At 40.7% G+C, this 17,503-nt stretch overlaps 1 protein-coding gene across 1 annotated transcript in view; it reads left to right on the top strand.

Moving 5' to 3' along the window:
• The window catches only part of ipo11 (importin 11), a 121,005-nt gene that overhangs the window by 12,343 nt on the left and 91,159 nt on the right, over positions 1-17,503 (top strand). The window contains exons 4-9 of the mRNA XM_083979549.1: positions 20-223; positions 6,639-6,771; positions 7,075-7,133; positions 11,933-11,981; positions 15,327-15,397; positions 15,533-15,725. Coding sequence (XP_083835675.1) covers positions 20-223; positions 6,639-6,771; positions 7,075-7,133; positions 11,933-11,981; positions 15,327-15,397; positions 15,533-15,725 — 709 coding nt within the window. The remainder of the gene's footprint in view (positions 1-19; positions 224-6,638; positions 6,772-7,074; positions 7,134-11,932; positions 11,982-15,326; positions 15,398-15,532; positions 15,726-17,503) is intronic.

The raw sequence follows: 17,503 nt of genomic DNA, 5'->3' as shown, positions 1-17,503 counted from the left end.
TGCTTTGTTTGTCAAACAGATAGCGACTCAGATCGCAGTACTTATAGCCAAGGTGGCCCGTCTGGACTGCCCCAGGCAATGGCCAGAGCTCATCCCCATTCTGCTGGAGTCGGTGAAGGGTCAGGATGGCCTGCAGCAGCACAGAGCACTGCTCACCTTCTATCATGTCACCAAAACACTAGCATCCAAACGTCTGGCGCAGGACCGACGACTTTTCCAGGATGTAAGTTGACAGTTTTACTTATTAGGAGCTAGGCTTCGGAAATCCTACTTCCCATAAATGAAAAATAACCAAACTTTGCACAAAGCTCCAGCCCCATGCCAGATTTACTCAACTCCAAACACATGTCAATATTCCTCATGGGGGAAAAAATGACAATATTTTGGAGTCGGGGTCAGTGAAATTTGGCATATATCAGAGTTTTATCTCAAAAACGTAATTTTTGAAAACAGTTTGAATTCTGCTCTCATGTGAGCAATTGCAATCAATGTAAGAGTGGCATTTTTAAACATTTGATTTTTTTCTTATGAAGCAAAACATTTATTGTGAAGAACAAATCACTAACATTTCCATGCTGTCAAGATTCAATATATTGTGTTATTATTATTTTAGTCTTGATAACAGAATTTTTGATATTTTGACAATTTTTGACCAGGTCTCACTTCCAGCCAGTTAGCTCGGTGAGTTAGAGGATGGTTCTTGGTGTCAGAGCTTGTGAGTTCAAACCTCAGCTGAAGCAGAATAGACATTGTAATGCTGATGTTCTTGTTGTTTACCTATTTTGTCTCTTGTTACTCAGATTTGCTGTGAAGAAGCTTTATATTTTCACTCATCTTAACATCTTTTACAAGACTGTTGTTTTTTAAATCTCATTATTTGATGTTCAGAAACCTCCTCTATCTGTACTCCTGTCCTTCAGGCAGTAACTGTGCACACCTGAATACAAGGTGACTGTAGGTCAGCAAGTAAAGAAAAACAAAACTGAACTTCTGAACTTTCCTTTTATATGTTGCCTCATTTTTTTCTCCTCTTGTGTCATGCTCCCTTTTTGTGTCTCTTTTTTCAGACAAAGTGTTTTGAATATGAATAGATGAATAATAATATTACCTTGAGAGTTGCCAGTTTTTCTGTTTTGTATTTGGCCTGTAGGAGATGCTGTTCAGCTTCTGTAAGAAACATGTCAAATACATAGATTTATCATAGCCAGATTCTGTGTGCATGCATGTGTGTCTGTTTTTGATGCACGGCTCATGATTGACGTGTTTGTGGATACATTTTTCTGTATTTCTGGTTGTGTGTGTGTAAGAGAAATGATTTGAGTGTTAAGAGGGAGGGCTGTTTTGTGTGAGTTAATGTTTCTTTCAAAGAGGCAGTGAATCAGAGCAAATAGCTCTTTTTTCGCCATCTGTGGTTTTAAAGATCATAAGACTCCAGTGGAAAAACAGTTGTGAAAAGAAGGGGTTTAAGGGAATAAGATGATCAAACAGACCCAACAGAGGGAGAAGGAGAGTGACAGAGACAGGCCAGTGGACATCACAGACAGTGACTGAGACCAAATAGTAGGATGTTGTGCAGAGGCATCCTCTTTGCCAAAATATTTGCCCTTAGGCAGTAAAGGGAACAGAGGCAGACTAACCCCATTAAACAGTGCAGTTTTTAAAAGATGCACTGATGACTTTGATGCTAAATGGCGCATGCAGTGTTCTCTCTCCTGTCGTGTCTGGGATGGCTCAGTGGCCAGTGCATGTGCACACCACACACATTAGTGAGGAAGTGACACACACAGGGTAATTTAACATTTTTAATTTCGGTAAGGTGTAACAATGGCTCATGCTTCACCCCACATGTCTAAGTGTTTGTTCTATGGGACATCTTCATAGATTCTGAGCCTAAGTGAACTCAGTCTTTGTAGTTGTTTGTCTTCCTATTGTTGTTTTTTGTAAAGACCACTAGTCTGCATACAGTCTCTTGTGGTAAGGCTATGTTCACCATCCCAAATACCATATCTAATAGTTCACTTATAGGGCTGCACACAGTAGCTGGAAAAACTCATTATTTCGGCACATGACCCACCGTTGGTTTCATTAAAACAAGGGGGGGGGGGTTCTACCGAAGAAAACAGTTGTGTTAAAGTGGTGACGTTAATATGTGTTATTGAAAATAAGTCACTCGTTTCCTGATTGCAATTTATTCTGAGAAACCTTTTTTTTTCTGCATAGGACAGTAAAGTCCTAATACTTTATTAAGTAAGGACATAATAATAATTATTAACAGTAATTAAATTACTGTTATGTGTGTGTGAGTACTTGAGCTTGTCTCCTCGTACGCAACAAGTGTTTACACTTCTCAAGTCCTTCGTCCAAGCTAAAGCAGTTGGTAGAGCATGAGACACTGACAGCATCACATTAACCAGCTCTTTGTTTCCCTGGCCCACTTGCTGAGGCTTGGCCTGCGAACTCTTCAAATTCACCAGACGCCGTGCTAAACAGATAGTGGAGTGAAAGAAGGAAAGAGAGGAGCGATAAAAAGGCATGATGAGGGTGTGTAGGAGAGGAAGTGATTGAAGTAACTAAGAGCTGCTGGTGACAGGAGGAGGGATCACATAAGAGGAAGTCATGGAGTAATGAAGAAATTTGTGTAAAGAATAAGTAGAGTCTGTATTCGTGGAGAGAGAGGATGGGGATCGGGACACTTTTTGGAAGTGATTTCTGCCTCTCAGCTTTTGGGAGTTGAATTAGTAAAAGCACTGACTATTAGAAAGAAATGGAAAATGTGAGGAGAGAACTGGATGTTGCAGAAGCTCAGTGCCTGCTACCTTTTCATCTGCAGAAATGAAAATATTGAAATATTTGACAACACAATTTTCTTTTTTAGAAACTCATAACAGTGGCTTTCCTCATGAAATGACGATAAAATGGAGACTACCGTAAATGTAATCAAAGAGCAAATAATAACTGTAAAAGCATCCTAAATGGAGTGTACCTGAATGACAGTGCTTCATAATGCAGTTGCACAAATTACTGCCACTAAAAAAGGATCGTTGTGCAGACTCCAGTCTTCTAGTTCACATGCAAATAATATTGCCCCCAGTAGTAGCATGGATGTAAACTGGATGTAACTTAAGGACATGTATATCAAAATGCTTTAAATGTCCAACTTCATCACAGAAGGCTGGTTGATATCAGCTGCTGTTATTCATCTAGTTTACATGCTGTATATCTGGTGTCTCCTCAAGGCCAGTCGGTCACGTATTTGGCAGGAACACTATAATGTTCAAAACCCCACATTGTTGGTACTTTGCTGAATTTAACAGAACACATTGGAAGTCATTTCTGTCAACAGAAGCAACAATGCAAATGCTCCAACATTTCTGCAACAAAGAAATGGGTTAATGCCTATTGATTGTTTTGTTTTTTGTTTTTTACCCTGAATAGTACTACCCACAACACAGCAGTTGTTTTTATGAATCATTGACACAGGCCACTCTTTTGTTCTCCTTTCTCCTCTCTTTGGTTCCTGGCTCACATGTGCTAGCAGTAATATATTGTAAAATATTGACTCTAAAAAGTCCATGCTTTAAGAATGGAGGTCTCCATTTCTAAAAATTGGAAAGTTTTATTGGTGCTGCAACTGTTCAGAGTTGCCACTTTTCTCATAGTTTTACAAGAACAATTCAACTTGAATTGACAACTTTTGTTTGTCATTGGCGTGAAAAGCACAGAACTGGGATGCATGGGGAAGCTGCAAAGACATTGTTTTGTTTGCTTGTTGTGACTTTCAAACTTGCAATAAGTTAAGAGAGGAATGTGGCAGGTGATAACCAGTGTCTGTCTTTGTGTTTCTGAATAGCAATAGAGGCGCAATATCTCACAGGATGGGTATTCATAAAGAGACTGTCAAATGAAATAAATTGCACTTGGATGGCTTTGGTCTGCGAGCCCCCCTCCCCCTACTGAAAAAGGGAATCAGTGTGAAGATGGAGGAAATTGTTTGCTTTTATTGAAAATTTCCTCTCTGTTGTCTCTGTCTGCAGCTGTGAAAGGGAGCAGCCACATGCATACACACAGATACACACAGGTCTTGCAACTATGGAGCTTTACAAGGACAGGGAGGGGGGGGGGGGGGGGGGGGGGCAAAACGTACCACATGGGTGGGGAATAATAATTGATTCTTTGGTGCATCAGAATTCACTCTTGAATGATTCAACATTTCATCAAACTCATTAACTGGAATTCAGATGATTCTCCAATCACCTGCTGCCAGCTGAATAACACACTGCTTTTCTTTGTGTGGCGGCCACCTTCTATGCACTGCTGCACAAAAAAATCAAATTGGAGACGTAATTGACACAATATTCGTTATCAGCAGAATGCATTGAAACTGTCAGACCACTATTATGAAGCTGCAGTGGTGTGGTGATATGATCTGTTGTCGAGGGACTCTACAGTAGTTGTGGTGAGGGCTACTTTTTCTGTTGTTGTTGCTACAGTTCATCATTTTCAGTACCACCTGGGGTCATGGTGAGGATTGTAGTCTGGCTCAGTAAATTGGATCAAACTTTAAAGGTATTCAGAAAAGAAAATTGAATTTGAGCCCACTGTGGGTCTTAAAATTTGTGTAATAACTCATCTATCAGACGATGTAGCCCAAACTTTCTGCAAAATTCTATTTTCGAGTAAATCCGGGATGAAAATGGGGTCGTTTTTTTCGCATTGGATAATGCAGGCGCACAAATTATGTGTCACGTTGCTCACGATTCATCAGCCACTGATATTGTATCCGTCATCCGTCAATCAAACGTCTGAGACACACACACACACCGAGCTCGGTCTCGCCCCAAACATTGAATATCCCGCCCTCTCAATAACGACCAATCAAATTCGTTTTCCTTACTCGGGTAAACTTGTGCGACAACTCGTGGAAACTCGTAGAAGGAGGCGCGACAAACAGGACAAACGGCCATTTCTGAATACCTTTGAAAGCCACAACTTAAGCTGTTCTTATCAAGTCTTTTTTCATTTTATGAAAAACACCCCATTGTGTGATTGTCTGTGTCGTGCTTGATAGCAAACAGCCGATGTGGTTGGTTGGTTCATAAGAAATTGCTAAATTATTTCTTCATGCCTCGAATAGTTTCTTTTGTGTGTGTAAATCAGTCCTCCTGTGATCATTTAATTAATGTGCAGGAGGAGAAAAGATTACATATCAAAATAGACTGCTGGAATGACATCCAAATGTTCTATGTAAGATATTAAAACAAAGTTGTTTTAGAGATTATTTAAAGAAACTTGTGTTGGCTGAGCTATAATTACAGTCTCTGGTTGGATAATGATTGTAATTTTTCATGACACCTTCTTTCTATCATTAACATAAATGATTGTGGCGCTCCACAGTTACATAATGTATTTATTGCATTTGGCTATATATGTATACTTGTTTTTAGTCTGGGAGTGTGACAGACTTGCAATACCTGTGTGATGTAAGAGAAGCATTAGAGATGTGACAGTTATTTGAGAAATATGTCTTATATCAGACATTATGCAGCCTTCAAGGTACTTGGTGAAGTCCATTTTGCATTTGTTTAATATGGTTGGAAAAACACTTAACATGTAAATCCTCTTGTCTCACGCACACAAATGTGTCTCATAGCATTTTGACAACCTGTGAATCATTTGTAGGCACACATAGCTGTGCTCTTAGACTAGGAATTATAGATAATTTCCTCTCCTTGGGTTCATGACTTTTAGGTTTCTATGCGTTGGATTAGTATGAAGAATGGAACACGGCAAGCTCCACAGAAATCTCTCCAAAGAAGAAACTTGCCATCGATGCAGTTTCCCATAAAGAATCCATCGAAGTCCATGCTGTGCTGTCAAAGCAGGGATTTCTCTTTCAGCAGGCATACGTCACCGACATCACAACTAGTTCTCACTTGACACTTCAGTGTTACCAACAGCTGTCAGCAGATACTGCTGAAGACTTGTTGAGTTCCTCAGTGTTATCACAGAAACTTCTCGCGGAGTAATTTTCATGTGTGTTTGTCACAATATCTGAGCGTCTAAATCCTTAAGCATTATCACACTGAAATGCTCCAATATTGAGCCATGCACCACGTTTGAACTGAGAGGGATTGTTTACCCCTCCTCTTTTATGTTCTGTTTATTCTTCTTATGAAAACAAAACTGAACTCATTATTATGCTGGTTGTGCAGGTTTATTATTTTCTGAGCTACTGGGCCAGACACTATAACACAGTTGACAGGATCAAGAATTCTTTAGTCTACCTTTTGTTGATCTTGTTTTGCCTCTACAGGAAAATGCCTTCATTTAAAAAAAACAAACAAACTGTAATTGTTCTGGGCCCTGATAATGTTATGACAGTGACTGTAATAGGCAGCTCATTCAGAGCTAAATTAGACCTGTGGCTCTGGTCTCCCCCATCCCCTGTGTATGTTTGTTGAATGTAAGCATCTTATGTGCAAGTGCTTTTTGTATTTGCATTGGTGTAACAGTCTTCATTGGCGTTCAGATTGATTTGTGATTCATCTCACAGCAACGTCATGTGTCTGTTGCTCAACATAAACTGTGAGCCAGAATCATTTTATCTGTGTGATTGACTGTACTGTTTATGTTGGCAGCTGGCGTCGGGCATCTACAGCTTTGCCTGCTCCCTGTGGAGCCATCACACCGACTGCTTCCTTCAACAAATCTATGCCAGAGATGAGGCTGCAGCGCTCAGCTCACTGGAGAGAACACTGCTCTCGCTTAAAGGTATCAACATTTGCAAACTCACTCATGCCCACACAGACCACAACTGCATTCTCAAGCAAAGAGGTACAGTGTTTATACAGAATGGCAAGTAAATCACGCCTTTTGATAACTGGCGGCATATGTAATTTTTAGCGCATGATTTTACCTTTAAACCAAATCCTAATTATAGAGACAGGTTGGGGATTTCTGGAAATATTAATGTGCTGATACTTTGTTGAAGCACTAATTGAATAGAGTTCACTTTATAGTGAATATGCAATTAGTGACAATCCAGTAAACTGACTTTTTTTCTGCAACTTTCAGTTCTACGCAAGTTGACTGTCCATGGATTTCAAGAGCCACAACAGAATATGGAAGTGATGGTGAGTTATTTGAGCTGTGGCTGCTAAAGCATTCATATTTTTGGAAAAGCTGATATTTTTCCTTTTGGTGTTTTGTGACTCCAATCAAAGTGCGCAAAATGTGGATGGCTGTGATGATTGAAAGTGCCTTAAGCCTTGTCTCGGTTCAAAGAGTCAACAGTTCTGTATGAGCTCCTCTGTCAGTGTGAAGAAAGTCCAAATCCATGAAACTGTTAATTCAATTTTGTCAAATTCTCCCAGGTTAAAAAAAAGAAGAAGAAATATTTAATGTGTGTCTGGGTTGGGTTTTGGATCCTCCAAGGCTCAGAGCTAATGAAATCATTTGCACTAACTGTCCAACTCCTTTAAACTCCAGCTGCATTCAGACTTCTTCCTGTTGTGTCAGTTGAGATTTGGTGAAAAAATACCAGGAAATACCGTAGAGAGAAAACGTTATTACTGCTAAGTGCACAGTGCATTCACATGATGCTCATATACATTTTCACTGCTGAAGCGTGAACTGCAGGACTGCAGTAATGTGAACAATAGAGCCCTGAGTCAAATGTCTACATTTTCGTTTTTTTCATTATTAACTTTTTATTTTAACTTAAAAGGCAACAGATCTATTCCAATTACATTCCACTTTTTATATTCAACATTTTAACCCCAGAATGCTGCCTGCTTAGCAAGTTTGACGCTGTGCTTCCTGTCTCTCTAATCGTCTCTATTGTAGTGTTTTTTTCCCCCACCTTTTGTCTTTTATTGGCTTGTGTTTTTTCTTTTTCGCTCTCTCTCATAGTCAAGGGCGTTTTATGACAGGATTCTGTGCTCGATTATTCCACTAATGAGACAACTTTTTGCTTGCAGGGTGGAGGTTGTATAATGGTTGAAATACTCACATTAAAATGTCATTTGCCCTGAGCGATGGCTGGTTATTCCGGCTCAGTGAGCAGACGCAATCGTTTGGAGTTAATATTTTATAGATGTATATGCTGTTATACTTCCTGCCTTTGCTTGTCGATACCATTTTTCATCCTCTTATTATTCAGTTGTTGATTACTTGAATTACTGCAAAACTACTTACTCTCCCAGTGGTCAGGTCACTGCTAATCCTAACTATAGTGAAAATAATAATAAATTATTTTTGTTTTTAGTTTATTTAAAGCAGAAGTAAGCGATCCGGTCGTTTTGGCTAACTTCCTGTCAGCCGATGGAGTTAGCAGTCCCCGCCCTCATCCCTACGTCACCACATTCACGCGCATCGTCCTCAGTCTATGCAACTGCCCCCTTGGCTGCACACACAGAGAGGACCGCCCCTTTATGCCGTTCTCTCTCCTCATTGGATACAGATTGTAGGATACAAGGAAAGTTTTCTCCTCGGCTTACAACAGAGCAGAGTGACTGACAGACCCGTGTTTCGGACCAAACACTCTATAGCCGTTTTCCCACCAAAATTAGCGGGTCGACGCGGGTTTTTTAAACGCGGGTCGACCCGCTAACAATCGGCATTTGGCCCCTTTCCCATTGACCAAAATGAGCCGAGTCTGCCCCCCCGCTGAGGGATCAGACAGAGCATAAACCAGTCGCCCCGCTCTCTTCCGCGGTGCAAGAGACACACACAGTCGTGCCACAGCCGCCCGCCGCGGAGTGTCCGTCCGCCGAGGCAGACGAGGTGTCTGGCTGGAGCACCAGGACCGGAGGACAGAGAGTCTGCCGCGGCCGGATGACGGACGTCCGCGACACAACACGTCAGTTAAACAGACTGTCGCTTTTTTCTTTTTTTCAATCGTTTTTGGTCAGTGTTCTTTGATCTTTTGATCCCAGTCTCGGAGGAGAGCAGAGCTTTGTTTTGGTACGTGATATGAGATGCGACCGGCGCGATGACGTAGCGTCACGTAACGCTCAGCGTCATCACGTAAACATCACGGGTCTGGCGTTCCCACTGCAAGCCGATCGGAGCCGAGCAGATTAAAGGCGATTTTAACCCGCGTCGCGTGCCGAGTCCTTTGACCCGCGTCGACGCGGGTCGACGCTGCTCGGTGCGCCTTTCCCACTGCCACCAAAAGCCGATTGTTAGCGGGTTCAAACGGGTTTTTTGACCAGTGGGAAAGGGGTATATATATAAGTGATTGCTGTCGGAAGATATAACTATTTAAGACTTATATTAACACAAACATTCCACTTACTTCTGCTTTAAAGCCTAAAATGAGTGGGTGAGTTTCTCCTGTCTCTTTGGCTGCTGTATAGAAACAAATAAGCAGCAGCATCAGGCCATCATGCGTCAACATCTAGTTACTCGCTTGTTTCAGAGTGACTTTATAGCTTACACTTGAATTGCTTTGTTTGTGTTCCTGTTGTCACTGTGCATCTCTGTGCAGTGGAGTCCCACTTCCTCCAGATAAGGAAATTGTTTTTGGTTTTGGTTTTGTTGAAATGGAAAGATTTTCAGATCAAGACACAATTCTGCCTTCACTGCCTTAAGTAAATCCACTTTCTGTCTTTCCATTAACTTGTGCCAAGTTTGTATATTCAATTCCAATGTGAATGTGTGTCCTCAAACAATTGAAACTAAAAGTTAATTGTTGTCAACTGGGACAAGTGAGGGGAGTCAAACTTGGATGTGATTTTTTTTTTTAATTTGCAAGATGCAATTATTGATTTTTTTCCCCGCCCTACAAATTAACCCTATTGCTGCTTGGAAAACGATTTGATAAGTCATTCATTATTCATTAACTATTCACTGCAATGTAATGGGTTTTCAGTGTAGCAATATCAATTCTTATTCAGATCATTTTGACTGCCATTGACAAATTTTCACACTTCTTTTCAGTCAAAATGTTTTAGACAGATTAAACACTAACAAGCATTTTCAGATATTCCCTGTGATGGTTTAAAGATATGTCACACTCTTATGTATTCAAGATGCTGAGGGCTTGTCATCTCTGATTTTGCGCTGACTTTGGTCATGAGTATGATGCTGAAAAAAATTCTGTTAAATAATTTTACATTATTTAATTCTATTTCCACCTGAAAGATTGTCCCATGCTTAAGCCCCTGTGAAGCCATGATGTATGACCCATAGCACAGCAGGCCTGAACTTTATCAGTGAATCTCAGTAACACACTCCAGTCCCATATCTGCATAATGTGAGATGGTGATCTTGATGTCAATAGGCCTGTGCTTTTGGTAAGCTGCTTAGTGTGCACAGCTGGAATTGGTAAACCATGCTAGAGGTTATTGGTAATGTATCAATATGAATGAGACATTTTGTATTGAATGTGTTTTTTATGGTGAAATATCAAATAATATAAACATATTCACTCTCACCCTAATTTGGTAAGATTTATTCTCAAATTGTTTTCTTGGCACGTGTCGGGACTGTTATCCTATTCACAGCAAAATGAAAATGGCTTGCTAGTTATTTTTATTTTTAATTCAATATCCTTTTGAGAATGAAGACTGCTCATTAGTTGTTTCCTCTTCATGTGTTTGTTATTGGTTGTAGTCTGTAGTATGTTCAAATGCCCTGTAGCAATGGTTTATGACATTCACACCTGGATCTCCTAAGGAACTGTTTTATGTTAAGTCTCACATGATATAAGCATTCTGGACAGATTATGTTTAATTTCTAATCAGCGCAGTGGCAGCCGTGATTACGAAGAACAGCATCAATTTGGAAAGTACTGACACGAAAAATGAAGGGCATTGTCAGCTTTCACCCAGGCTGCCAGTGATGAATATTAAAACATATTTTGAAGTAGAGTGACTGTTTATCTTCCTTGCTTGATTGTCAAGCAGGCACTACAAGGTTCGGGGTGGGGGGTGTCAGTACAGGACAGGACAAACATCTCAATAGATCATTGGGTTCATTGTTTCTTTAAACTGTAGTTTGAGCACTCACTGTGGCTAACTTCTAGATTATAAAAAGTCCAATAAGTTAAACCTTTAGGAAACCATTTGGCCCAACCTTGTAAACCAGGAGCAGGTCTGTGCACATAAACATTCACCAATATCACTGGATCTTTATTACATTAAACTTGATTGTTCTGTTGGTTCTCATCTACCTTTAATCCAAAACACACATCGATCATGTTATTTTTTATGTCCATCTCAATCCATTTTAGTGCTACTCAATAAATTTCCACCTTGTCATTCCACCAAAATATATTTCCTGAGCAAGAACCATGACCTTAACCTAGCTTTTCTAACATTACTGCTTCATCTGTGTTGTACTTCTTTTGGTAATTGTTGTTTCTAATTTCCCACATGCTCCTTATCTCCTCTTTCATTTCATCTACCTTGTCCCCCCTCTTTTTCTAAACTTGTCACCATTAGCTTAACAAATGTCTCGAGTGAACTATGCTCTACATTACCCTCCAACCGCACCCTCTCCTCTCTCCCCCTCTTTTGACCCTCTCTTTCTTCACTAACTGTGTTTGGAGCTATAGTTGCTGGCTGGATGTGTGATTAATGACACTGCTGTTGACCTCATGGCTGAACATTAATGCAGAACTAAACAGATTGCATCTCCATCTATCATCTAATTTCCCATGCTAAGCTGCAGCTACACCAGGCTGCAGAAAATTGATTCTATTTCATATTGTGTAGCTGGCACTTTTATTTATAGTCCTGAATACAGAGGAAAGTGTGCCCTCACACATGCACAGACACACAACACAACAGACACACCCTAAATGTATTCTCTTGTTAATAAGTCTGCTTCTGGGCAATACTGATGAAGCAACCATGAGTGATTCAACTGCATAAATGTCATAGAGATTAAACTTTATCTCACTCTCTCTTCATCTCTTCCTTTTCAGGGTTTCCTGAATGCAGTGTTTGAAAGGCTAAAACAGTTCCTGGAATGCTGTGAGTACTTGTCTCTGTCCTGAATCTCAACTTTTTCCCTTTAGTAAACAAACTTACCCACCAGAGCTGTATCTAGTGCATGCAGAAGGCACCTACTTCAGAATCTCCAGGTAATCCTGATGTAAACATTAAACTCAATATACAGTCACACAAGCAGCTCCATGTTGCCCCTGTGTGATGTTCAGGGACAGGTCAGGACAGTCGGTGGACAGGCAGAGAGCTTTAAGGTTGAAGTTTATATTAATTTAGGGTGCACTGTGAGACTGTGACCTGTCAGCTTTAGGAGAGAAAACTCCGCTCCACGGCGACCAGCACTTTTTTTTTTTTTTTTTAGATAGCTCCGTGGTATTGACCCGGCTGAAACACAGGAGGACACGCTGTATTTATCAAAGCTTGGTCGCCGTGCTTAGACACCGGGTCGGTTCCGAGTGAAACTGGAGAGACACAACCCGAGACCGGAGGGAGAAGCAGGTCGAATGTGCACGAAAAAACAAGCGCGTCGCACCAAATGCACACCGCTACGGCGTTGCTTTGGGTTGTGAGCGCACATGAGCGCGTCTACATTGAAAGTAATGCGTGCAAAAGACGCTACATCTGAACGGCCCCCATACACACACTTTTTAATCAAGGCAGCGGCCAAAATCACCAAGGCAGCTCGCCTTGGTCTTAAACATGCAGGGAAAACCTAAAGTAGAATATTTATGATTTTAGAGAGCAGGTTAAAGACATCATGAAATGCGTCTCCCTGGAAAATCTTTCATGTTGACCTCATCCTACAGTAGTAGATGTGAACATAAAATCAAAGCAGTAAAGCTATCAAGAAATGTTAAATAATCTCCCCCTTCTGGTCCTCCTATGAAATCAAACACTGTTTGTCTCCCTCACTAGTATTTCATTGGTTTATGTGAGAAAATGATCCCTTACCCTTGTGTCTTGTTCCCACCCAGAGTCTTGATTTTAAAACTAATTGTCATTGTGATATTTGAATAGATGAAATGGAAGCTCAAGCTTCAAATGATCTCTTTAAAATAGAAAATCTATGTTTTGTGGTGCTACTTATTTCTTCTGTATCAAGTAACCGTAATCAAACAGTTAGCAACTTGAGCTTTATGACTCTTTTTCATCATGGCTCCCTGTCACTCACCCAATTGCTAGCCCTCTCAAAAGTCCCCCAGTGGAAAACACCAGATGAGTGACACCCTTTGAGTGGTCGACACCCAGTTCTGTGGCAGCTACGTTGGTCACTTTTCCTGTCAGATCCCACAATCAGTGATCCTTTTTTCTTTTCTATACAAGTTTGTCATAATAACGCCCAGTGAGTGAGATAAATCTAAGACACAGCTGTGTCTTAGATTTATCTCACTCACTGGGCGTTATTATGACAAACTACCACTAGCTGCTATAGCAGCAGATGTTAGTAAAAAATGTATCATTTGAGATATCAGCCACACGTATCACTTTCAATATTTACTCTGCTGATGGCAGTGGGGTCAGGGTCCTGTTGGTATTTTTGCGGGACAGATAGGGGAACGCAGCACGGCGGCTCACAGCCAGGCAGGGTAGAAATATCAGCTCAGCACAGCCTGATAAGGTCAGCTATATTCACTGGTGTTTTTTGGGACAGGCTTTGTGGTCCACTCAGATGTCTGGCTCCTCCTGTATGTTTGTCCTCCAGCTGAGGTCACCTGTCTGTTACTGTCAGTCACAACATTGTTGAAAAACTTTATTGCCAGACTACGTATCTGTCAGAAATGAATGAAAACATTTGCACCATTCTTCCTTTATTTACTGTCTTCATTTTCGTCATTCACCCCGGCTGGCACCTCATTTTACTGTTGTGATTCAAATCTGTGCCATTAGAGACTTTGAATACTTTACAGAACGCCAACGTAAATTACCATCTGTCTCTCACTTGCAGAACAGGAAACAATAGTATGGACACATGGCCATAAACATTGTCATTAAAATGCAGTGGTGCTTTGATCGAGTTTATCCCTTATCTGTGCAGAATCCCAAAGAAGCCCGACAAAGCAATCTTTGAGCCAGTTAAGTTTCTTTTGAAATCCATGCCGTGCTGCTGTAGATCTCTGTTTGCTGAAAGAAATGAACACGTGCGTGTATAAGGTGAGAGGAAACGCTGACCCTGGCTGTTCACGAGTGACTGGAGGGACGCCAGACACTGTTATTGTCTCTGCCAGTTTCATCAGTGAGGTTGACAAGGAAGTAAACTACATGGGACATCTTTATTGGCTCCAGCATCATGAGTGGTTTTATGGAGCCAAAATTTACATCAGAGGGAGGGAGTCATCCCCATGGTCATTTTTGAATTATTTTACAATGGTACTTTATTATATACCTCAATGCTTGTAATAGGCTCATGGGACTCTCACAAGGTAGCAGGGTGTAGTGGGCATTTGGTGTAGTGTAGTGTAGTAGTGTAGTGGGCAAAACTCCCAGTTTTGGAGGATTTTCTTCTTCTGTCCTCCTCTCATCTTGCTTCCTCTCTATCTGTTTTTTTTCCCACTGTCAGAGGGTTGAATCCTGTCTGTATTGAGCAGACAAGGTCAGAAACCAGTTATGACAATCTCTTATCTCATGTTCTATGTCATACTGAAAAGGTTTCCTCTGAATTAACCATGATGCATTTTAAAATCTCATTCATTGAGTAATGATGCATGCTATGCAGGCTTTGTGCAGTGATGGTATAGGCTGAAAAAATACTTCAGAGGAAAGTTAAGAACTTTAACACACCATCCTGCTATTCTGCCATTTGTCAGCATCCACTTTAAAAATGTTTTTTCCCTTCAGAAAATAAAATATGTCTGAAGAGCGAAGCATTACTTAGTCGAGGCACAATGTATTCATGCAGATGCTGGAATATCTTTTCATCAACACTGTATTGTACTGTATTCTTTTTGTCTAAAAGTGATTGGACTTTATGGAAAGAGCTAGCCTGGCTCAAGGGAAAAAAGCCCCAAAAGCTAAAATAAAAATCCACTGTGTTCACATAAGGAAATTCAAAGGTTGCTCACTTTGATTTGTCTTTGGTCATACAAAGAATATTACCTGTATTTTATTCAGGATTCACTTAAGAGATTTTATTTTTTAAACTAACTATATTGATATGATACAAATTAACATTTTATGGTCTTTGTACATGAATATTAGAGCTATTCAGTGCCGCAGCACAGTCTTTCAAACACACAATGGACCAACTGAATTAATTGAATTTAAATAATAAATAAATATTGATCTTTATTTCTCATATGATAATTGTGTCAGGATGTTTTATGCTATTAAGTGTACTGCTGTGTAACAATGCTACATGGTTGGTTTGTGTTTCAGGTCGCCAAGTTGGTCCAGATAGCACATGCAGAGAGAAGCTGGAGAAGACAATTATACTATACACTAAAGCTGTGAGTTACCTTGCATATTAATGTAAAGCAATAAATGCCAAATGTCTGTCTCATTATTAGTGCATAGATTTGTATATTTTAGATCACCACCATGTTTGTCCTCTTTTGTAATTTTCTTCTCTCCCTTCCATACAGTTGTTAGACTTCCTGGAGTACCATCCATGTGCATTCATACCGCTAATCCAGCGTTCCCTGGAATTTGCTGTCAGCTACGTGTTCACACCTGCAGGGGAGGGAGTGACCTTTGAGCGCTTCATTGTTCAGTGCATGAACCTCATCAAGTTGATTGTAAAGAATGACGCCTACAAACCTGCCAAGAACATTGATGGTAAGATATTAAAACTTTGGGGAGGAGGGAAGCAGCAAGGGAAGAGAATAATGGATGAATGAAGTGATAACACAGGGAACAGAAAAGAAAGACATGGCAGACGAGTGATAAGAATTGCAGGGAAAGATGAGGAGAAATAAAATTAAACGTAACAACCTTAGGTCTGTGATCCAGAGACCTGAAGAAAATGCCACTAGCTCTTCAGAGCTGTTTCACTAACAGGGTTTTGAAAGCACAGCGCTGTAATACCATCAGCATCACTGTACCTTACCAAGGCTCATGTTTATTTCAAGCTGTCAGAGGCCTCTAGTGCTTCATTAACTGAGGAGCACAGAACTCAGTCTTTGCTCTGTGGGCGCACATGGTCTTTTGTGTTTCTCACTGAAGATCTTTCTCCTAAGCAGTTGTTAGTTGAGAGAGAACAGAGCTATGCATTTGTGGCTCTTCTGTTAATATCTTGATTTCACTTGAATGTTGCAATGTACTGTTTTCTTTTCTCCTGTTTACCAACAGAGAAACAAAATATATTGGGTAGCAAGGTTAAAGAGACTGAGCTGGGACTGACACAGCTTAGCTCAGAGCGGGTGTCTGACTTTTTTATTAGGCCCATACTGTCAGTCAGACATACAGACAACAGGATTTATGTGTGTCTAGTAGTATTAGAAAAGGGCCCTTTTTGTACTGTACAGGTTAGTGACATAGGGGTCAGGGTTACGTCAGTATTTAGTTTAGTTAGTTCAGATTTCTCTTGTTTGCTTTAGGCAAAATGCATTTTTCTGAGAATACTTTTTTTTTTAAATGCATGATGTTGTTTGGAAAATAAATACCAACCACTTTTTCCAGAAAACAAAATCAAGATGAGCAACAGAGCAAAGTTTTTACTACATGCTATAGAGTAAAATGCAGTATCATGATATTTGTCTGAAATTAAAGACCGGGTAAACCAAATTCAGTATTTTTCTTCTTATCATATTAATTAGGCCTTAAATGTGTCCCTCAAACATGTAAAAAATATTTTTGCCATTCATCATTTCCTTGAGGAGCTAGACCTCAGAGACTGTTCTGTGTGCAGGTTTTGAATGGGCGGGCTTAAAAGCGGCCGTACTTACATAAACCCGCCCCTTGCTCCGCTCTACGTATAAATACATTCAGCCAACTGACTTCTGTGGTGTTCCGTCCCACTTGCTATTGAGTCTAGCTGAAACACGTGTAACAGCCAGCTAACTAACCGTAGTTCATGTTCACACACAGGGGAGACCACTACTGTCTTGTTCCTTCATATAACGAGTTTACAGTGCTAACATTAACGTATTCACACCGTGATAAACAGCAGTCACCGCGGGGAGAGAGGCTGAATCCTCCGGTCACACACCGAGGATCCCTCACAACGTTACACACACACACACACAGCAGCAGCAGCAACACCGTCTTTTGACCAGAGTCTCCCTCATTAACACACTGTCCGACCAAACAGCCTCCACTCACGCACACAACCAGACACACGGGAGACCAGCCATAAGATCACGGACAGAAAACACTGTTAAAAAAAAAAAAAAACTCCCGCCGTGGTCTCAGTCCACCACACGTCCGAGCGGACACACAGCTGATCAACCCATTTCTTACCTTCACTCTGATGTCTAAAACAGGCAGCAGCAGCAGCATCAGTCATCCAGCACCACGTTAATAATCCACCGATCGATACTATTCCCGTTTCGATCGTTACTCGCGGTCTGCCCGTTTCCTCCGTTTGCATTGTGTGAAAGAGAAAAAAAAGTTTT

Source organism: Trachurus trachurus (genome assembly GCF_905171665.1).
Source record: "Trachurus trachurus genome assembly, chromosome: 9".
Lineage (NCBI taxonomy): Eukaryota > Metazoa > Chordata > Actinopteri > Carangiformes > Carangidae > Trachurus > Trachurus trachurus.
The sequence above is the reverse complement of the archived record's forward strand: the minus strand, read 5'-3'. Positions and strand labels throughout refer to the sequence as shown.